This window comes from Atractosteus spatula, chromosome 27, assembly GCF_055471065.1.
Source record: "Atractosteus spatula isolate fAtrSpa1 chromosome 27, fAtrSpa1.hap1, whole genome shotgun sequence".
Lineage (NCBI taxonomy): Eukaryota > Metazoa > Chordata > Actinopteri > Semionotiformes > Lepisosteidae > Atractosteus > Atractosteus spatula.
Window position 1 is genome coordinate 7,404,101 of NC_142732.1, and position 22,335 is coordinate 7,426,435.

General features: G+C 46.5%; 1 protein-coding gene across 15 annotated transcripts in view; it reads left to right on the plus strand.

Moving 5' to 3' along the window:
- Nucleotides 1-22,335, plus strand: part of myo18ab (myosin XVIIIA b) — a 272,470-nt gene that overhangs the window by 192,802 nt on the left and 57,333 nt on the right. For 5 of the 15 annotated variants that reach the window (XM_088907084.1, XM_088907085.1, XM_088907096.1 and 2 more), the window contains exons 2-15: nt 2,088-2,333; nt 4,022-4,068; nt 7,606-8,511; nt 9,903-9,995; nt 10,553-10,615; nt 12,446-12,475; nt 14,662-14,754; nt 16,731-16,818; nt 17,173-17,279; nt 18,127-18,303; nt 18,480-18,690; nt 20,654-20,796; nt 21,375-21,475; nt 22,233-22,296. In XM_088907084.1, the coding sequence (XP_088763210.1) occupies nt 2,297-2,333; nt 4,022-4,068; nt 7,606-8,511; nt 9,903-9,995; nt 10,553-10,615; nt 12,446-12,475; nt 14,662-14,754; nt 16,731-16,818; nt 17,173-17,279; nt 18,127-18,303; nt 18,480-18,690; nt 20,654-20,796; nt 21,375-21,475; nt 22,233-22,296 (2,160 nt within the window). In that variant the 5' untranslated portion in view covers nt 2,088-2,296. The remainder of the gene's footprint in view (nt 1-2,087; nt 2,334-4,021; nt 4,069-7,605; nt 8,512-9,902; nt 9,996-10,552; nt 10,616-12,445; nt 12,476-14,661; nt 14,755-16,730; nt 16,819-17,172; nt 17,280-18,126; nt 18,304-18,479; nt 18,691-20,653; nt 20,797-21,374; nt 21,476-22,232; nt 22,297-22,335) is intronic. The other 10 variants (XM_088907093.1, XM_088907098.1, XM_088907099.1 and 7 more) reach the window with 8 other exon arrangements.

Genomic DNA, 22,335 nt, shown 5'->3' on the forward strand with positions numbered 1-22,335 from the left:
ATGCCTCCCTTTGTGCTTCTGTATTTATGCCTTTTAATGAAGTTGGCCACGGGGGCTGAAAGAGGCCGTCTGTGGATGATCAGTTTTCAATGGAACGTTTTTATTTTCTCCTTCAGCTTCCTCCTGCATGGTGGCAGTTTTGCCATAGAGCATCACTCTTTGGTGTGAGAATCCCAGACAGTGTCATTTCACACTTTTTGTTTGCAGTAGCCTGAGTCAAGTGGAATCTCTTCCTGTTTTGCTTCCCTTTTGAGTGACTGTATAGGATTCCTTCCTGAACGGTATTACTGTTAGAGACAGTTGGAAGCCATGCTTCTGTGCTTTAAGCCTGTGTGTGTGTTTTGTTGTTCCTTTCGCCTACAATTCTAAAAATCTGGGATCTGATTACAGTGTTACTTAGTAAGTGATAAAGTGGTTTAGCAGGCCTTCACCCTTGATTTTAATTTTCTCTTCTCGGCCATTTGTGTAATAATGGTGTTGTGTTTGGTAGCCTATGCCTGGCTATTCAGAAGAGGTCATCAACAGGAAGTAGAGAGAGGAAGTGGGAGGAGCCAGACCTGCTCCTCCCACTTTTGTCAGGAGTGCCTGTTATTTTTACAGGTGCTGTGCACCTTCCAGCCCATTTCACTGCAATCTTAACTGTCTAATCCATCACTGCTGTGTGTAGTGTGTAGTGTGTAGTGTGTAGTGTGTAGTGTGTAGTGTGTAGTGTGTAGTGTGTAGTGTGTAGTGTGTGTGTGTGTGTGTGTGTGTGTGTGTGTGCATTGTCTTCTTTTTGTTTCACAGTTTGGAACGTTGATTGTCATTATCATGGGATCGTTTATTATATGTCCACTCAAGCTAGACTTCCCAAGTGCTTTTTCAGACTCGACTCTCTGGTAGAGAGTCTTATGGGGCTGGGGAAGAATGAGGCATGGAGATGTGCCCATCTTGAGGGCGATTCCTCATTTGACAGCTCCACAGTACCTGCCAGGAGGAGCGACTCCTCTCTCTGATGTTGCTATAGGCCCAGGTCGCTCTCGCACCTAAATGCATGAGGACCTGGCTGATCAGTCCCAACCCTAACCTGGCAGTGCTGAGCCAGCTGTGAAGCTTTGCTGAGGGAATCTTGGTCACAGCGCCCTCCAGTTCTCCACATCATGGAGAGAGAGAGAGAGAGATGAGATGAGAACCTGATTTGTTGAATCCAGAGTTTTGTCTGTTTTTGAATGTATGCTGTGGTACTACTAAATGACTGTGTTCGCACATTGTGAATGCTTTCCTATGTGTCAGTGCTTGTGATGTGTGTGGAGCTGCAGCTCTGGGACCTCAAGTCTTTGCTCCTGAATAAAGCTGCTTCTTCTCTGTTGTCTTATTTGCTGCTGTGTTGTATTGTGCTGCAGTTTTCTGACTCTTGTCAACTGCATTCTCATCTGGGCAAAAATGGAAAGCAGCAAAAACTGTGTGGCAGCTTCAGAACACACTTACCCTACAGATTCTGACAGACACTGCGAGTGGTATAGCTGCACGTTGAGAAATCTCATTGGTTTAAAAGGTATTTTACCAAATTATTTTAAATTTGCACATTTTGAATATTGCATTGCTTTACTCCTATAGATTAACCTTGGATGTGCTGTGCACATTTTCTAGTTATTGATATTGTATAGGTCCTCATGCCAGAAAGGTTTCAGACCAGATCTTTGTAAGTTGGCAGCAGTGTGGAGGAATGGTTGGGGCTCTGGACTCCAGACCGAAGGGTAATCCCAATCCCAATTCAAATCCCAGGTGGCACATTGTGCAGACTGCTCTAATAAAATGCCCTCTGTGTAAATGGCCTGGGTTTTCAGGTCATCACTGTAATTGAGAATTTGTTCCCATTTGACCTACATGTTGCAATGAAGGAATAAGTGCAGTTTTGCAGAAAATTCAATTTCTGTGCCTTTCAAAACAAATCAGTCAGTGTGCAGAAGGCCATCCTGGACGCTATCAGATCAAGGGGTGTCATCCTTGTTTAACCTTTTGACAGCTGTGTGGGTCTGTGCACCATCAGGTGTGCTCTGTTCTGACGCTCTGTGACTCTCCTGCTTTCCACTTTTCTCTGTACTTAGAGCTGTCCATTCCATCCTGTCTCCAGAGTGCTGCATGGTCCGAGAGCCCGGCTGGTACTGGTCGCTAGTGTGAAGACCTCTGACCCTCAGCGCTGCCGACTGTCCCCACAAAAAAACCCTCATCCTCCAGTACTCATCTCCCCTGCCCCCTGTCCTGCCCTGTCCATCCTGCCCCATCCTGTACGGCTCATGACCACAGTGCCACAGACATGGCATTCTCATCGCGCTTTGCATTCTGGGAGCAAAAGGGAAGTCTTGTTTAATATTCTTTGTGGTATTAACAAACACTCTGGCTCTAGGAACTATTATGACAATTAAAAAAACAGCTCAGTGAATTCCGGCTCTTTTTTTCAGTCCTAAATTCAAAATGAGCTTATTCTCGGTGATGAGCACATTCATCTCCCAAATGAGATTGAGAATGTGGGGTGTGCAGGTTAAAAACAGTTGGTAAGTTAGGTGCTGCACACTTTATTTGAATTAAAATGCTCAGTTGAAGGTTTCATAAACTTTCTAAAATTATTTGTACCTGCAAGTAACAATGTTTCTGAGCATAGCTGCTCATGGGAGTGCTCTGCTGATGTTTGTGGTGTATGAAAATTTTTGTCCTGATATTTTATCGTACTGAATTTATTCTGCTGATGCCTTGAAAGTGAAGGAAATCAAAAGGAGAAATGATGAGGGTTGGCAGAAGCCTGGGAACTGTAATAAGCCGAAAAGATCTGATCTGTGCCGTCTTCTGATTGCAATTCAGGAAGCTCAGCTGTAGATTTCAGTCATCCGCTTGTTCATAAGGAGTTTTTTATAACGGCCAGGTGACAGCTTTTAGTAATGTTTACATGTTTTGCTGTTGTTTGTGATTCTGTGGTCCACTGATTTTTTTTTTTACCACTATAATGTACTATACAATTGCTTAAACAGTAAGAAAGTAGCACTGTGTATTCTTGCTCATGCTCCTGGTGCTGTTATCTAAGATGCAAATGTTACTATGCAGAATAGGGAGATGCTGTCAGTACCTTAAACCCTCTCTGTGAGTCAGAGCAGGCTTCCTGCCTGGGGTGCAATCCTTACAGCAGCGTCAGCCCTCCTTTCTGCCTGAGCTTTTCTCATCGCTCAGTCCCGTGACTTCACTACCATCTCGAGAGCCAACGCGAGCTGAGCTAAGATATCCTGCCTGTTCACTAGTAATGTAGTCACTGCATTACTTTGGCTTATCTTATTAATAATAAAATGTATTTTATATAGCACCGTTAGAAGTAGCTTCTCATTACAGTGCATTATAGTAAGAAGGGAAAGATGTTTACAAGGAGAGGAGATGATTTTAACACAATTTAAAATCACGGATTTAGAATGGAGTAGGAGATACTGGAAGTCCATGCTGGGCTATCGAAATTTCTGACCCAAAAATGGGGAGTGCATTTTAGAGCGTCTTGAAGACCTACTCGCGAATCGCTATGGAATAATTTTCTTCCTCGTTTTTTTTGCTATTATTGGAAAAGACTGCAGGCAGGCTGCTGTTGCTCACTCATGACCTTATCTTTGTCTGATGATGTCATATCGCACTTCGCTGCACTTGTTGAGCTGTGTTATGGCAGCTTGGAAGCTGTAGTTAAAAACAAGATGGAGTCGGTAACCGAGTCTATCAGTCAATAGTGGTACAGGTGTGCAGTGTGATCGAGAAACACACCACATACTTGAACGCTTTAGTGAAAGAGTCTTTAGTGAAACTGAAAGGCTGAGCGGAGCCGTCTGCACTATCACACACTGTGTTGCAGATATAGAGAATTTCCTGTTCTTAAATAGACATGGTGATTTCAAGACAGGACCGTAAGGTGCCGTTCTCGGTAGCACTTCAGTGTGATATAAGAATAATTCATACTGTGTATGGCTTTGCTTTTTGGGGCTGACCTACTTTTCTTGGCTCATGCTGCACCTTTAGGTTAAGGACGAGGACAAGATCATTCCCAAGAATACGAAAGACAGCGTAAGTGTCAGGAGTGTGTGTGTCGCAACCCAAATTTACTAATGTCCTCCAGAGCAACGAGGAGTCTGGGAGAACAGGTCACAGGTTTCATGAGAGCACAGTGTAGTTTCATGTCTTTGACATTGCTCGCTCTGTCTAATAAGGCCAAGAGCCCTGCAGCTGCAACACTGCAACAGCACTTAGGATAAAGCTGAAAAGCAAAAACGTGTCTCTTTTTATATATATACAGCGCTGGCAGTACTTCATCACAAGCTTTTGTCAATTTTCAGTTGAAATGTAAAGCCTGAAAGATGCTGTGTGAATTATGTATCCTGCTCGGCTATTGACATTCTTGAGTTAGGCAATAGAAATTAACAAAAGCAAAGAATATCAAAGAGGCGGCTGAATGGACTAAATTACATTTTATTCTATTTAAAATTGATGGGAATATCACAGATAGCTATACTTTTTAATTATGCTGTAAAAACCTGGAAGCATTTTGTGGTTTGTTGCTTATAATTGCTGCGAACGTGGTGCAGTTGTAATTGCAGCAATCAGTTTATTTCCTTCGTCTGTGAGTGGAAATCAACCTACACTCTGAAGACTATGAATGGCGGGTTTTTAAGATATTTCAATCGAAGTGTAAAGGAAGCCAGGGATCAGATAAATCCCTGTTTTTAGATTCAACGCGGTACTTATGCAGTGAACAGAAACTCTAGCAAACAAAACCAGCCCTCCAGATTTTGCATTCCAATATTCTCCTTTGATGCGGACATAGACGCTAAGCCCTGACAAATTGCCCTTAATCTGATACAAGTGTTTGACATTCTGCTGGAAAAGGTTTCCAGAGACTCGCTCTTTTTGTTTCAATGAATAAATTATTATTAATCTCTGTGTAACTAAAAAAATATGCACTGAGGTCCCTTTGTATAAGAGGGATTTGGGAGACCTGGGATGTGGATTATGGGTAAAACTGTGTGTTAATGCTCACTGTTAGACTGTGGTTCTCTGTTTTGAAAGGTTTCTGTAATTTGATAAGGTTATCAGGTGAGAAGCTCTTTCTTAGTTTTCCGTGCTATAATGTCTGAAAGGTACAGATTATAGAGACAACAAGTTGTATTCCTTTATTCGGTCAAATCGTTGCAGTAATGCTTTAAATCAGGACTTTATAATATGTAACAGATTGCTGATGAAAAAAAATCAAGATGCAGTAAACACTGCTGTAGCCATCCTCACCTATAGCGATGACCCTGAAAGAAATTGGCAGAGTGAGGAAAGGGAATATTTGTTGAAACACTTAATGGGATGGCACAGAATTCCAGGAGGTCAGACAACTGATTAGTTGCATGACCTCTCAAAACTGTGAGAGATGCACCCATTTTCCAGTAGCGTGCTTTGAGTGTGAGAGCAGTCATTACTGCTGAGTGCAATTTGATATGCTGCTAATGTACTGTGCTTAGTATTTCATGAGTGTGTTAGATGCACTTGTTTAGTAATCGCCTATGTTGTAAGTATGGTAGGGGGAAGAAGAGTAATAGTTGTCGTTGCACAGTATAGAGACTGAGAAGGCCAAGGAGGTTTCAGAGCACTAAAGAGTCCTTTTGGATGCCTGGGCAAAAAAGGATGTTGTGTGTCTTTAATGCTCAGTTTCAGAGCAGCTCTTCAGTGGGTCTGCAGTGCTGAGAGCTGAGAATCAGGGCCCTGCAGTGCAGACGACTTCTGTGTCCTGCACCAGCTGCGCATAGTGGAGTTACCAGGGCAGAGTGAGGAAGGCACCCCTGAAGGCACTCCTACATCGAGGAGGATATGGAGGTCTGTTGGAAAGAAGAAACAGTATAATGGAACATTATCACCAGTAAAGGGGTCACTGATCCTCTGTGGAGCGGTCATATTAAGCTCAGTCGCAGTGCAAGAAAGGCCAGATGTTTAAATAAGAAGCATGTCTCTTTTTATTCTGTAGCACAAACTTGAGTCTTGGAGGTTGCAGTTCCTTAAGGTCTTAAACACAGTTCTTTGCAGTCATCTTACAGCTCCGAAGGTTGTCTGTGCTATTGACGGTGCTGACTTCAGCCAGGAAAAGAGGATCAGCCAGCAGGTAGCATATAGAGAGTAGCATTTATGCTGCTATTATTTTTTAAAGGTCAAGCTCTTCATGAGGACAGCAAGTGCGTTGCACGTGTGGCATGACAGTGTTGAAACGGGATGTTGCTGCAGTGCAGTATGTTACAGTAAAGATGATGGGTGGCAGTTCAGTATTCTGTTTCCCAAGGCACCTCTTGTTTCAGCGTGCAGAGCTGTGTTAGAAAAATACATGGTCATGCAAAGGTTACTTTATATTTAAATCATTTAATTTTTTAAGTTTAAATTGCTTGCATTGAATCATGCCTTGTGTTAAATGCCAGATACAGTGATTCACCTCAGTTAAATGCATATAGATAAGTGATTTGGAGAGGTCTAGCACAATAAGCTTATTAATTGAAGTGATTACGGTGGAGTTCTGAAAGTGCTAAGGAATTTGTGTGTTTTCCTTTTATATTATTTAATGCAATCCAGCATTCAATAAATGAAATTGTATTTGCATTTATGTAAGAATGATCATATAAGCATTTGCAATGCTTTTCCTGGTAGTGGATAAAGCAATTCAACTCCTAGGGAAATTGTAAAACTTTAACGCATGAGAGTTTAATTGAAGGCAGAGCTGATATAGGGTGGAAGGAGTTTTTCAGAAGACAAGAGCTGCAGAGACACACTCAGAAGGGAAATTGATCTTTGATCCCTCTTCTTCCTATCTTTGATATAGTCAGACCACTGACAACTTCTTGATCAGCTCTGTGAGAGTCTTTTTGTAAAAAAAAAAGCACAGAGCCTGCAGTGTCTTGGATTTCACTTGAGAAAAAGTTCCCAAAAAGATGATAAGCCAAAGTCTCTAGAAATCTGTGACCTGTGAACCAGACTTAGCTTGCTATACCAGACAGGAACCTCTTTATTGAGTGCTCAGACACTAACCTTTCTGTAGTATTTCCTGTGATTCACACCCGTACTCCAACTGACTGCAGAAGTAATTATGGTAATTATGTCTTACTGGTTAATAATGCATGGATCAGTGTAGCTGTAGAGAAACGGGAGTTTCCTCAGTAATTGTGCTTGTTAAAGATAATCTTGGTGTGTTACAGTACAGCGAAGAGGAGCTCTCAAATTTTGCAGGCGATGTTTACTGGCTTGTAGCAATGGTGGTAACATTTCTGCATCTCAGGGGAGAATATGCCATCTTATCTTATTTTATTCACTTTTTTTTGTATTTCTGCTCAACGCATTAACAGAGAATCCTCCTGAGAGAGGTGAGCATCAGCCTACAGTATGTCATTTTGCAGTCAGTTTCCTTAATTGAGGGGCGACTGTGGCAGGACAGAATTTTAAAACCCCCTGCGTAGGAATACATGACTAAGCTCCTCTTTTTCGTCTCAAGTCTTGTTTTGGCCATGGCTGTTGGGACCATTTCCTGGTGTTGACTTTGTCTTTCCTCTGTTGCGGTGGTAATGATCCGTCCCCTGTGTGCAGTCCGACGACACCGGCAGCGCTATGAGCGACCGAACGAGAGCCGCCAAGAGCCCAGAACCGAAAAAAGGTCCGTTCCGACCCGAGTTGCCGGAACAGGCACCCCAGAGGGAGCCTGAGAGAAGCCCCGAGCCTCTCGTGACCAGAGTGTCTTTGAAAAGCCCTGAACCCCCAAGGAACTCCCCATTCAGGAGCCCCGAACCCCCCAAGATTCCCGAACGATTCAAAAGCCCGGAGCCGGCCCCCTCCCCAAAGAGCCCGGAACGCGAGGTAAATGGAGACAGCAAAGCCAATGGGTCGCTCAACGGCCCCCTGTCCGGCAGCCGGCAGGACCTGGCCGAGGACCAGGGGCCGATCCGGAAGAAGGTGGTGAAGGTGGTGAAGCGGGTGGTGAGGAGGGTGGTGCCCAGGGAGGAGGAGGGGGCACAGAGAGAGTCTCCCCCGGCCCCGCAGACGGGGAGCGGTCCAGCAGGCCCGGCCGGCAAGCCGGCCCCGGCTCCGGAGACGCCGAGGACCCCCCAGAGCGGTGCGGGCAGACCGGGTAAGGCCCCCCCGTTCTTCACCTTCAAGCACGACGCCATCAAGAAGGAGCCGACGAAGGACGACCTCTCCGCCGGTCTCGCCAGCCTGATGGGCCGGGCCAGGACCAAGGAACACCGACCCCGTTTCCGCGCCCCCGAGCGCAAAGAGGAGCCCCCGGAGAAGGAGGAGGAGGAGGAGGGGGACGTGCGGAATCCCGAGGAGGAGAAGGCCAAGGCCCCAGTTGAGAAAGTCGAAGACCGGACCGCAGTTCCCTCTGCAGACAAAGACAGCCCTGCCTCCCCCCCGCCTGCCACCTCCCCTCCTCCCCCCGCCTCCACCTCCGCCTCCCCCCCTCCTGTGCCCCAGCCAGCGCCGCAGAGACCGGAGGTACAGAGTGTGGTGGACACTGGGGTGGCCATGTGCATGGGTTGGAATTCACAGTCACAGCTTGGTGTTTGGATTCAACCAATGATCACCTAAGTAACGCATGGGTTAGATTTCTTGCAGCATTTTCAGATTCACCTTTATCCTTCTTTAGGGTATCGCATGGCTTGTTATTGTTTCTAACCCTTCGTAGTTGTGTGGAAGGCAGAGAAGTGCGGTCTTCTGTGCATGCAGAGTGGTGTCACTAGGTCGGCAGTCAGTGCGCTCACACGGTCACGTGGTGTTGATTCATGTTCAGTTCTTGCAAGTATATAAACTGCAGATCCATCTGTTTATATTTTCAAGTATTTCCCTGATAAATGCAACTTCCTGAAAGTAATTTGGCTGTGGGAAATCTCTTTATTATAATGATCGTATTTATGTATTTCTTTCGTTTCAAAACACGTGGAGCATTGTTGCACACTCCCCCATCTCCAGCGGCGTGCTTGCTGCTCAGAATTAATTTCCTTTGCTGCGTTATGACAGCTGGGGTTGCGCTGGGGGGGATGAAGTCATTTCACGTACTGTACTGTTCCCGGTCTTAATGCAGTGGGATTCACTGCCCATTCCCCCTCATGCCACTGTTTTTTATTTTTAGTTCTGTAAGGCCTGGTCCCGTCAATCCAGGCCTGCTGCATTGTGGGCAGTAAAGCTTTGCTTATTGTGGTGAAACAGTGCAATATAAAAGCACTGTCATTCTCAAACAGGGCTGTACTCCAGAGTCCCCAGGAGCTCACTGAAGCCAATAACAACATCTATAATACGTCTTGAATGAATAATGAAAAGAGCTCAGTTTCTGTCAGTGTGACTCTGATCATGGTGCACGAAGCAGGGAGAATGTCAGGCAAAGCAGACTGTGTAAACTATTTTTCTCTCTAATCAGGAGTGTACAGCATGCTAAACCCCTGCTTTAAATAGGACTTAAGGGTCTGGTTTATTTGAAGAAGAGAGGGGTTTTGCTGTAGTATGAGGAAAGTCTGATGGCTGTTTTTCTGTTGTGTTGTGGTTTAATTTAACCCTGGGCATGGACATGTTAACAATACATGTGTTCTGAAGGAGATTAATTGTTCATGGTGGTGATTTCGTTAAGGTACAGCTTTCTACTGCTTGAAGGGGCTGTACTGGGACTAACTTTGTGTACTTGGAGCAATTCCAGATTTGCAGTGAAGCAAGTGACTTGGTAAATCAAGTAATTGAGAGGTCATTTGCAACACGATTCAGGGAGACAAAGCCCAGCCTTGGGATCGTCTCCGCACTGCAGTTGGGGGTGTCTGTCCCTAGTGAAGTGCTCGAGTCCTGAGAGAGCTCTCTGCTGTGTCTCTGTGTCCATCCTGTGGTCTGTGGCCTGTTTAAAGGAGAAGGCGGTGTCTCGGGTACCTGCGGCCCCAGCTGGGAAAACAACCTTTTCGGACTCCCTGGGTCAGCGCCGCCCTCCCGTGGCAGAGCAGGTGCGTGTGGGGAGTAGGGTAGCTGACACCAAAGCGACGGGAAAGTACATTTTTTTTTAGATTTATAAAAATAAGTGTGCTTGTCAACCATCTGATTTTTGGGCCATGGGTGAGTGTAGCAGTTTCTTTCCGACGGCATAAATTCTGCAGATTTTGCACCTCTGACCACACAGTGCTTGAATGAGTACATATTTTCTACTTGAGCAGGGAGCTGCATCAGCATGCGTAGGCTGCAAAGAAGCAGGTAAGAGTTCACTCCGTGCACAAAGATAAAGAAAAGAAGAGAAACACAATGTTTTGGCTGTGGAGCCCTTTTCAGATGTCACTTGCAGCAGTTTCCACACCTGAAACATTGTGTTTTTGTGCTTTTTTTATCTTTCAGCGCGGAATGGACCTTTACATAATTAGCTAGTGTTCAGAGCCAGAGAGACTGTTCAGTCTGGTTGTGAGTGAGCAGCCTAGTGCCCAGTCTGGGCCAGAAGCAGGCACATAGCAGACAGAGCTGTGCGACTGTAGAGTTGTGAGTACTCAGTGTCTTAATGATCTGACCCCTCTAGGCCACCCCACTGACTCCTGCTGAAGAGGCTCAGAAGCGGCTGGAGAGGATCTTCACCGCGTCTGTAATGCCCTTCTCTCTCTTTCCTCCTCTCTGCCTGTCCCTGCCACACTCCTGCTGGCTCTGAAGTCACACGATTCCTACACTAACCACTTCAGTGTGACATCGGCGTGCCCCATGTGTTGTAACCTCCAAGGATAAAAGATTCTTGAGATTTCAGTAAAGATATAAACTTACTGGAACCTCCTACACCACTTTTTTTGTGATGCAGCAGTGTTTTCCAGATGCTCTGGGAGTTACACTGCCTCACTACTGAGGTGTCTGCTGTTGAATGAGAGGGCACACAGTAGTTCCTGATCTGCACACTGCAGTAGTTGGTACAAAGGAGCAGTGTGTGTGTGTTGGGGGGCTTTTCGCTGTTTCTCTCCAGGTGGGGTGTAGAGCTCTGCTGCTCTGCTGCTCTGCTGCTCAGAGTTGTACAGATGTCAGCATGGCGTCCGTGCTGCCCCTGCGATTAACACTGATTCTCTCTCACTGCTGGGACGCTCACTCAGACATTAATCCTTTCCTGCTTCCTCATTCGTAACTCATTAACCTCATTCTGTTTTTCTTCCCTGACTGTTCTCACTCATGTATCTGACAAACAGGAATGTTGTATCTTTTGAACTCCACTGACGCCAATGACCATCTCTGCAATGCAGTGTTACTGTATAGTGTAAGGCATGACTAACCTTCAATTTCTCCTTCCTCGGTGCACACCTCTATTAAGGTTTACCATGACAAACGTGAACTTTTAAAATGGCTTTGCACTGCGTTTTACAATACTGCCTTGGTTCCATTTGTACTTAGTTTTACAATGGTTCCATTGTCTGTTAGTACATCTGACCACCCCTAGGCATGTGTTTTACAGTGCTAAATCGATGTACCATTTTAATCTAGCAATGCAAATCCAGGATGATAAAACCATTGGAAAGAATATTGAAAGCAGGGTATGTTATTGTAGATGTAGAGAGGGTAGAATATGCCATGGTAAACTTACAAGGTAAACCTTCATAAGGGCACACACCGAAATTCCGTTTCAGTCTGTTCAGTTAGTCTTTTTATCCTCTGTTCCAGCCTTTTATTTCTTGTTCCTGGGCATGCAGAGCTCAAGGTGATGAGAAATCCAATCAGTGTTTAAATGCGTTTCTCTGGGAGTCACTCACAGCTGGGTGCTTTGCCCTTTGCAGTTACCTACCTCATTGCAGGCCTGTCAGCAAAGAAATAATACCTCTGTGACAAAGAGGCTCACTCAGCTGCATTTGCGATAGTATCCTGTAGGAGGTGTTGCACCCCACAAAATGTTTGCTAGACCAGGCCTGCATTACAGAAAGAAGACCTGGAAACGATGCTGCCTGCTAATTGTATTTCTCCTAGAAATACAGCAATATGCATTTTACCTCCATGTACAATATTTAATTGGGCTGTACTTTGTACTGAATCAGCAGTTTTAAAGATGTCCCCTTTAACTGTAAATAATTAGGACAAACATATTGCAGAATTAATGGCAGTGATTTTTGTTAACTTTGCCTCTTTTCTGCGTTTTATTTTCAGCACACCTGTTTTTAATCTTTGTGCTTACACTCCCGGCCCGTGAAGGAAAATGCACGGTTTTTGTTGCGGGTGTCACACTGTTTGTTACAAGCTTGTACAGACGGTTCAGGTTTTGGTTCAGATTGATTTCTTTTACAACAGATGCACTGCAAGTGCGAAATCCCCACCTCCCATTTGCACAAGTACGTGTTGTGTACCTGTTTCCCTTTTTTTCCTCTTTCATGCATTTCTGTTTCTCATCTCTCCTTCTCTCTCTTCATTGCTTCTTGGCTGCTGCTGTCCCTGTGGCTGTGTGTGCTAGCTGGAGCCCGTGGCCCCTGTCCTCTCTCAGGTACTGTACCCCTCTCGGGACCTCGGCCCCCAAGCCAGCCGGCTCCCTGCGGCCCACGCCTGCGGCCTGTCCGGAGTGTGCGCTCGTGTGTCGTGCTGGAGTGTAAGCCTGCTTTCCTGGACTAACCCACCCCAGTTCTGCCTGTGTCGGGCCCACCTGTCTTGAGATCTACCTGTGTAACTCTCCTCTCCCAAACTTCCCCCTGTCTTTACTTGCCCTTCCACACTGACCAGTCCCAGACCGACCCCTCTCCCACGCTGACCAGTCCCACCTGTTAACCTATCCTTTCCCACACTGACCAGTCCCAGACTGACCCCTCTCCCACACTGACCAGTCCCACCTGTTAACCTATCCTTTCCCAGACTGACCCCTCTACCACGCTGACCAGTCCCAGACTGACCCCTCTCCCACACTGACCAGTCCCACCTGTTAACCTATCCTTTCCCAGACTGACCCCTCTCCCATGCTGACCAGTACCAGACTAACCCCTCTCCCACATTGACCAGTCCAAGACTGACACATCTCCAGACTGACCTCTTCCAAATGCACATTTCTCCAGACTAACCTGTGCCAGACTGACACTTCTTTACACTTCATTAATCAACACTGAAACTCTTCTGGATTTATGTGTGGAGAACTGCCTGTTGATTTTACCCATCTCAGGAAGAGCCTTTTTTTAGACTTCCCAGGCTGTAGACAGGCAGCTCTAGCCATACTTTACTCTATAAATCCCAACTGCACACCTCTTGGTGCTAGAAAAAAGTTATTTTTCTAGCACCAACTTTCTTTAACCCATCATGTCTACTTTTTCCATCTGTTGTACACTCACTGACAAATGCACCCACAGCAAGACACTCTTGTGTTCTCCTGTTATGTACTTGTATAATCCTCCAATCCAGTGATTAACCTATTGATCCTTTAACTCTTTTTAAAACTATAATCCAGTCTTTTCCTGTTCAGCCGTTCCCTATGTGTTGGCTCTCCCTTCACTTTATAAACTTTATCTTCTGCTAGGCTTGTGTTTGAAGGGCTTGATATGAATAACACATCATTAAGGCTTTTTTTAATCTGTATTTTTTTTTAAAAAAGATCTTACGCTATTTTAAATAAACCTAAAGAAATGTGTTTTCATTCAGGTGTGCTTCGTAGCAGGTACTATACTATATATATTACTGACATGTTAATCACGTCACAAAATGGTTAGCTAATGACAGACCCTACTAATGCGTATTATTCTGGCATCCCTCTGCCTTCATGATGGGGCAGATGATTCCCCTTTGGAAAAAGTATGTGATGCTAAAGCAGTGTGTGTGCGATACAGAGGAGTGTGTGGGACCCCTGGGAGTAGTGTCAGCACTGGACTGTGATTTGTGTGCGTCAGGTGCGAATGCCCAGGCTGCTGCCTAATGACTTTCTCCAGGCCTCCTGTCTCTACGTGTGCCATCTCATTGTCCATCACACCACACCCACATAACCCGCTCAGACCATCACACAAGCTCTCGGATCACCTCCCTGATGACGCCCCTCCTTATGACTTGCAATAATGCATCTGCTTGTAAAAGATACCCATCTAATTTGTAACGTAGTAAAATATCGGGTGTCTCTGGATGACACAGGAACTCCTTTGCTTAGCTTTCCTGGTGCCCTTAGGGAGCCTCTCAGAGGAGGTCCTGACATTGAGTGGATTAACACAGAAACTTCATTTCCAGGTGAGCTCTTTAAGGCTGCACAGCCCTGCCCTCACGACAGCCATGCGGCGGGGTGTTAGGGCTCTTCTTGGGTGGTACAGTTCCCACTTGTATCGGGCCTCAGCCTTGAGTCCCAGTTTTCCACCACATCGGTGGGAAAATAATGAACAAAAAGCAGGCTATTGTACTGTATTTCCAGTGATCTTTAAACACTTCACGAGATTGTATTGTTCAATATGAAGTCCTTAACATAGATGAATAGACATCCCATGTAAACAAGCCATTTAACCCTTTCTTTGTTAGTGAAATCTGTTTAGTGGATGTCACTCACCATGGAAGTGGTCTGTAGCGTCGGAGCCTGTGCTGCAGTATGAGAAAGGCTGGGCTGCGGTCTGGCCTCTGAGCCTGTGCAGGGCAGTTAGAGTGCCTGATGCCTGACTGAAAGCCCGTGGTTAATCTTTTAACTCTTGCTTTGCCTCCTCGCCTGCTTTCCACCAGGGTAAGGTAGATGAGGACCCTGCTACTGTCCTTCATGCTGCCCTTGCTGCTGCTGCCGCCGAGCCCAAGGTGTGCCTCTGCCTCGCGTTGACCGTGAGCGAGCCGAGCTTCCCATCTCGAGCCTGCCCCAGCTCCCCGCTCGCGCCTGACCCTGTGACCCCTGACCCCTGACCCCGGCTCTCCTCGTCCCCCGAGTTCTGTGTGTGGCTGTTGCTCCCATCCCCCAAACCCATCAATGAGTAGAATACTACTAAAATCACCAAAACAAAAAAAAGAGCTGCACAGACTGGCAAGCAAGATGATACGTCATATTTCTGAAGCGTACTTTGTGTTTTAAAAAAGTGGTAAATGCTTTTGTTAAAAAAAACCCACACAATGTAATTTTACAATTTTGCAAGTTTTCGATTACAAATGCAGCAGCGACAAGAATTTTCTTAAGTATTCTACACTGTTTGGTGTTTGCTGTTTTTGTGTGGTTCTGTGAGGCAAGTGCGCTCCGAGAGTGTTTCGTGGTTTGCAGTGTATTTCTAACCAGACCTCACTCATGGTTGCATGTCAAACCTGTTTTTCAGAATCGCTATAGTTAATATTATTTAAAAGCTTGTTACGCCACTCGCAAATGAGCACGTGTGGTCCTTGAGGGCTGCCAGGGTACTGGGTTTTATTCCAAAGCTAATCTGAATCACTTCATTGAACGAATTATGTGGCTGAAAAGTCAGATTGTCCGTTTTCTTTGCTCTCTTAATCATTTGCCAGTCGAAAAATACCTGTAAAACCTGAAAGAGTTTGGCCCTCAAGGACTGAAATTCCTTATCCCTGACCTCTGGCAAAGATGTGTTTGAATATGCACAGGACCAGAGGAGCTGGTGTATGCGTTTTTTGTTTTAAAGTTGCCCGTCTGCCATGAGTGGCTGTTTTATTGACGTGAGCTGTGTATGTTGTAGTGAATAAGTTGGCATGACCTTGTTTTATGGCCGACTGCCCTCTTCCTGTGCCCTCGATGGGGGGGCTTACCCCAGTGTCAGCTTGCAAGGCAGCACAGTGTCCTCATTGTGGACCTGCTCTTCCGTACCAGGGAGGTCTTAAAAGTAGCTCTCAGGCAAAAAGTCATTGGAAGAGACTGCAAGGGAAGGTGCAGAAATGCAGCATGATGACTTTTACCTGTGGCAAGAGACTCTCATTCAGGTCTTGCCTGTAATAACAGGTTTCAACCACACCTGCTCCGGTCCTCTCCAACAAGATAAAAATGAAGATGAAAACCCACTACATAATCCACACTTACCTCAGAATCACAACTACTTACACAGTGGCCAAACTGCCCGCTGTGTAAGTGCTATGATTCTTTAAAGTAGCATCAATTACCGCTTTTAACTTCCCAGACAGCAAATGTTTCCCCTAATTCCATTTTTGTAGTCTTAGCAATTTAATTGTAATGGCAGGAGCCTGAGAGAGTGTCTTTCTGTTGCGGTTCAGTATTGTTTCAGTCTTAACAGCAGCCCAGACTCTTTCCCACAATTCTTCTAAATACGGAAGGAGAGAGATGGGATTTCCAGTGTAGGGCAGGGGGTGACTTCTGGAGAGGAATGGAAACTTGGAATAGGTGTCCAGTAAAAGGAGATGCATTAATTACAAATATCGTGCCTTGTCTTTTCCTGTGTATCCTAATCCTAACCACTGGCCAATGAAAGCTTTGCCATTGTTAACATGTTCGTAAACAACAGTTTTACATTGCCAGCTTGTGATTAGCTAATTGAAGCAATTACCACTTTCACTTGTTTGCATTTCATTTATTTGCAACAATGGAAAATGGAATGGAAATGAATTATAAAAAGAATGGAAGTAACTTCTGCAAAATTGCTGGTGTGTGCAGGTATCTTTAAGTAAAAAGGGCACTAAAGAGTCCTGCTGTCTTAGGTTAAGGTGAAGAAGACTAGAGGAGAGGCTCAGGGTTTGGACAGTAGGAAATTAGTTTTCATTCCTCCTCCCACGTTTATCCCTGGGCGTGTGCTGGGTGTCAGGATGCTCTTGCCCTCTTCTCTCATGACGGACCCTCGTCTCTGTTCCTGCAGGTGAAGACGGAGGAGCAGATTGTGGCGGAGCAGGCCTGGTATGGCACAGAGAAAGTGTGGCTGGTACACAAGGATGGATTCTCCCTGGGTAATTAATAGCACTGCGGTGCAGCACAGACTGCCGTCTCACTGCAGCTGCCTTGCCTTCTTCCACTGACTGGCCAAGTCAAGTTCTCCCAGAGCGCCTGCTCTTCATGGGGGAAACCTGGGTTTATTCAAAAAGGGGGGCACAGGAGGTGGGGTGTTGGTGCAGTTTGGCCCTGCTGGTCTGCAGCAGTCTGATCTTCCATTAAATGTTTACAAAGAAAATGGTGTGCAGGAAATTTCAAATTATTCCAGAAGAATACAAAGAGCTGCAAGGCCAAACAGCTGGAGACTAGACACAGTTATTAACCGATTGCCACCTGTGTACCTGTGTAACTGCCTCGTTCTCTTCTTTTAGCGACGCTGTTGAAGACGGAGGAGGGCAGTCTTCCGGAAGGAAAAGTGAAGATTAAACTGGAACATGATGGGACAGTACTGGATGTGGACGAGGATGACGTGGAGAAGGTCATTTCCGAAATGAAATTAAACGCGATGATGTCACATCATCAGAGCTGTCTGACACACAGCTGTGTGGTGGTCATGACAGATCTCCAGATTCACTAAGCTCTGAGGTGTAGAAAACAAACAGGTTACAAAGTCCCTCTAGGGAAGGTGGTGAAATTGCAGGGCAGTGCTGTGAGGAGGCTTTTCTGTGGGATTGCCCAATTTGGCTCCCTCATCTTGCTGGCATTCTTCCGCTGTTTCTTTTCCTCAGACACGCAGCTGAATGGTCAGTACGCCTCTTTGAATTTATTCTGTGACTTTTGGAGATTCACATGACTTATTGGAAGCAGGAAGACCATGTCTTGTAGGACTGGTGAATAGAATACAACTCCTGTCTCCTGCTTGGCCCCTTGGCTGGGCTCAGCTGACTGGCCTGCAGAAATGCTCACTGATTTTTCAGGGAAGGCGTTGATTAGTGAACAGTGTTCTTCAGTGTTGGTGTCAATGGGGGAAGAAAAATACTCCAGTCCAGCCTATTTGAGGGCTGTGAGAGCTGGTGTGATATGACCTAGTGGGGACTTCAGAATCTCGCGAGTTTCTGCTTGGCAGCTTGACAAACTGAAATGAATAATTTAAGAATCTTATTAATAAACTCTGTGATTCTCTCCATGGATGTAAAGTTTCTGGTTTTCCTCTTGTTTGATATTTCCTGGCCCCCTGCTTTGATAACACAAGATCTTTTGAAACGCCAGGCAGTGTGAGTTTAAGAGTCGATACCGCCTGGGCGTTAAGGAACAGTCAGGTGGCTTTGACCCTTTCCACCCCCGCATGGTGGTTGCTAACCTTCGCCCTCTGCTTTCTCAAACAGGCGAACCCCCCTGCGTATGACAGAGTGGAGGACCTGGCTGCTCTGCTCTACCTCAACGAGTCCAGCGTCATGCACTCCCTGCGCCAGCGCTATGGCGGCAACCTCATCCACACCCACGCTGGGCCCAGCCTGGTGGTCATCAACCCCATCAGCGCACCCTCCATGTACTCTGAGAAGGTACTGCCTGCTCCACTGTCTGCCAGCCGGTTCGCTGCTAGTGGCCTCATTCATTACCCAGCCTACAATTATAAGAATTCCTTACCCTGATACAGCGCTTTTCTGGACGCTCCACTCAAAGCGCTTTACAAAGCGGCCTGCGCCTTACCTTCTCTCCTTTCCTGCCCCGCCGACAGGTCATGCACATGTTCAAGGGCTGCCGGAGGGAGGACTCCGCCCCGCACATCTACGCCGTGGCCCAGGCTGCCTACCGCAACCTGCTGACCACCCGGCAGGACCAGTCCGTCGTGCTGCTGGGCAAGAGCGGCAGCGGGAAGACCACCAACTGCCAGCACCTGGTGCAGTACCTGGTCTCCATCGCCGGCAGCACGGGCAAGACCTTCTCCGGTGAGGGCAGCCGCCCAGACACGTGCCCGTGCCCACAGGCACGACCCACTGCAGGCACTGCCAGGCCAGCATGAGGTTGCTGGCCCACCGTGCTACGTTTGCACTCTTTGCATTATTCACTTAGTAAGCAGAAGTTCAAATCTGATCTCGACATCGTTGTGTGGGAGCGCGAGGTCATGCTGTTCCTGACGGGAACGTGACAGATCATGCTGGTGCTTCGGCATGTGGCGCCAGTGGTTGGGGGCTCTGGGATCTTGACCAGGCGGCCGTGGGTTCAGATCCCTGGCAGGTCAGGGGCTTCACCCAGATGGCTCCAGGAAACCCAGTCCGTTAAATTAGTAGTTGAACTGTTCGAGTAAAAAAACATTGGTAGCTGTAGCCTCTTTAAGGTGCTTGGAAAAAAAAAACATCTGCCAAATAAAGTCATATTAATAAAGTTTGGGCAACCTATAAATAATGGAGGGCAACATATAAAAGCACATCTGGATGTTCTTGTTACAGTTTCTGATCTGTGTTTGCGTAATGGCTTGTTTAGCTGAGCTTGGTTACGGCAGGGGCTGAATGACCTCCTTCTTGCTGGTCACCTGTATGATTTTAACCCCCGTCCTCAGGTGTGAAGGAAACATTTCTCTGGCCCCTGCTGCTCTGTGCTCTCTTCCTCCAGCGTGGCAGGGTCACTGCGTTTTTTACTGCACACCAGCCCTTCCTCCTTCACAGATTGAGCCAGTTCCTTACAGACCGGAGCTGTGTGCTCCTAGCTGTTCGAATCAGGACTCAGCTGTCTGACTGATCGCCACACGCAGAGCTGTGTTTGATTTCTGTACATTTAGCAATCATAGTCATCGCTGTGGCGATGCAGCTTTCCAAGGGGGTGGGGAGAAGCCGGTAATAGTACCAGCTCATCGATCTGGTGCTTCTGTCATTGAAGAGCAGTGATGAATGAGTGGCTGGTAATGACTTGCAGAGGAGTGCTCAGATAATTAGCTGTGCTTATCAAAGTGTTTCAGTAGTTTTTAACTTTTAATTTGCTAATGAAATTGGCGGCAGTGATCAACTGTGCCGTTAAGTGATGTGTTGTTATCTGTGTTTGCAAAGGAAACAGCTGACTGTGGGCGTGAGCGCTGAGGTAGTGAAACCTAAACAGCTCTGTCAGTGGTCTGTCTGTGATGATTAGCACTAAACACCGAGGTGTGAAACTGGAAGAAGAAGTAATAAAAATAACATGACTGTGAAGAATGACCTGTTTCTGGGAAATGGGGTTTATTCCTGTTTCCTGTGTCTAGTTTTCATAAACATGTACAGTGTAAATAAGGCGTACAGAAAAATACCTTTCAGACACACAATATTTAGAAGATGACATATAGTGCAGACATATGCATTATTTGCTCAAATTAATAAAAATTGTAACCGAAACAAAAACTGAAAATCTTGTGTAGGTTTTGAGCGCTGAATTGAAGTATGTGTGAACTTTTTTTTAATCACTAAGTCAATTCAGAACTGCACCAGCCCCCTCCCTGGTTTTCAGTATGTGCACTTGTGCTGTATAGCACTGGTCTGATGTGTGTAGCCTTGCTTCACCTGTCCAGGTTTTGCAGGAGCTACACTCACCAAAATCTGCACCTCTGCACACTGAATGGCTCTCTATCATCAAGTACAAAAAACTCTCACAGAGGAACTCCAAACTGCATTAGATTTGCACAGCTGCATCATAGACTTCCTTGCAGTCTCAGCAGAGGTACATCTGCTGATGCCCTTCCACAGGGCCTGGACTACACCGTTGCAGATCTCGCAGCCAAAAGAGGCTTGCAAATTAAAAGATGCCCCTAAAGTTTGATATTTATCATGCATCATTAGCTTGTAACTTCTTCCTCACTGATCACAGTGGGAAGTGCGCCATGCTAAAGAGAGGTCCGTCTTCCTTGCTGCACAAAATATGTCTCGCTAATGTCCGATGCCTTTCCAGCGGAGAAGTGGCAGGCTGTCTACACCATCCTGGAAGCCTTTGGGAACAGTGCCACCACCATGAACAGCAACGCCAGCCGCTTCTCGCAGATCGTCTCACTGGACTTTGACCAGGCTGGCCAGGTGGCATCGGCGTCCATCCAGGTACTGTGACAGCCCAGAGGACACGCCCAGTACCCTGTGCAATCCAGTGCAGAAACTTGAAATTGGTGACACCATTGACTGAATTTGAGTTTTATCAGGAAGGCAGAGCAGATGGCGTGGTGGTCAGTGCTGTGGCCTCGCGGCTCTTGGATTCTGGGTTTGATTTTGAACTGGGGATCCTTCAGTAAGGATTTTGCAGTTCTCCTCCTGCCCCCACACATTGAAACGTGTTTTTTTCCAGGGATCTGCCCCCTTCCAAAGACATGCTGGCATGCTGGCTTGATCAATGTCTCTAAATTGTCCCTTTGTATCTGAATGTGCCTTATGATGGACTGGCATTCCACTTAGGATGTCTCCTGTAGGCTGTGGATTGCCAGGAGAGTGAAGTTGTGCCCTCTCTAAAACTCACCTGGCTGCTGAGTACTTAAGACCTATTGGAGCACACCGAATTGTGTGGCCTCACCCACAGTGCCTGTAATTGCTCCAATGAGTGCCAGCTGAAACGGCTTACCAGCCCCTGCTTCAGAGGGGGTAAAGGTGTAACTGGGTGCTGACTGGGTACCCTTGCCTTCGTTCAGACCATGCTGCTGGAGAAGCTCAGAGTGGCCAAGCGGCCCGAGGGAGAGTCCACTTTCAATGTCTTCTACTACATGATGGCCGGAGCCGACAGCTCTCTCAGGTACCCGACTGCTCGTATTCTTACGGAAATTATTTGATTTGTGGTTTATTTTTGTGTTTTTCATAGGTGCAACTGATTGTTCTGCCAGCCTATACTGTATGCTTCTTTGTGTTTGTCCAAAGTATTTATTTACTTATTTACTATTTTTTTATGTATTTCACCTAGTCCTTACCAAGTCATGACAAATAACATACGCTCATTTTACTCTGTCATTATTTATTAAACAAGAAAATCGGCAAACATTCAGGAATCTTGTGTGACAAAGTGCACCCTTACTGCTTCCATATTGGCTAAGAAGGTAATTCGAATCAGGTGCTGCAAAATGAGTGCACATGATTAGTGATTAACTCAGGAACTGCTTTCAAACTTTATTTGGTCATGCCTAGGTGAAATATCTATGATAAAGAATCATTCTAGTGAGAGAGACCAGATGACACAGTGGACAAACAACTGGCTCAGTGCAGTGTCATTCAGTGCCTTTTCCATTGCCCGTCTACACCCAGGGGGTTAAGCTGTTCGCTAGCTGAGAACTGGAGTACTCGGTGCCCCCTGACTCCCTCATGTGCAGTTCACCCCCCCCACCAGGCGAGGGCAGGGTTGCCGAGAGCCCGCGGGGGCTTGTCAGCCGGCTTTGCTGGCCGTCTGCTTTGATCCCCTCCTTGAGCTGCCGTGCATCAGGCCCTGCAGTCACGGTGCAGCGCAGCGCCTAGAAAGGGCAGGACGCCGTTTTCACGACCGTTTTCCGTTTCTCCCGCAGGACCGAGCTGCACTTCAACCACTTCGCCGAGAACAGCGCTTTCGGCATTGTCCCCCACTCCAAGGTACGGAGTCCTGCCAGCCCTGGGCAGTGGCTGTGTGCA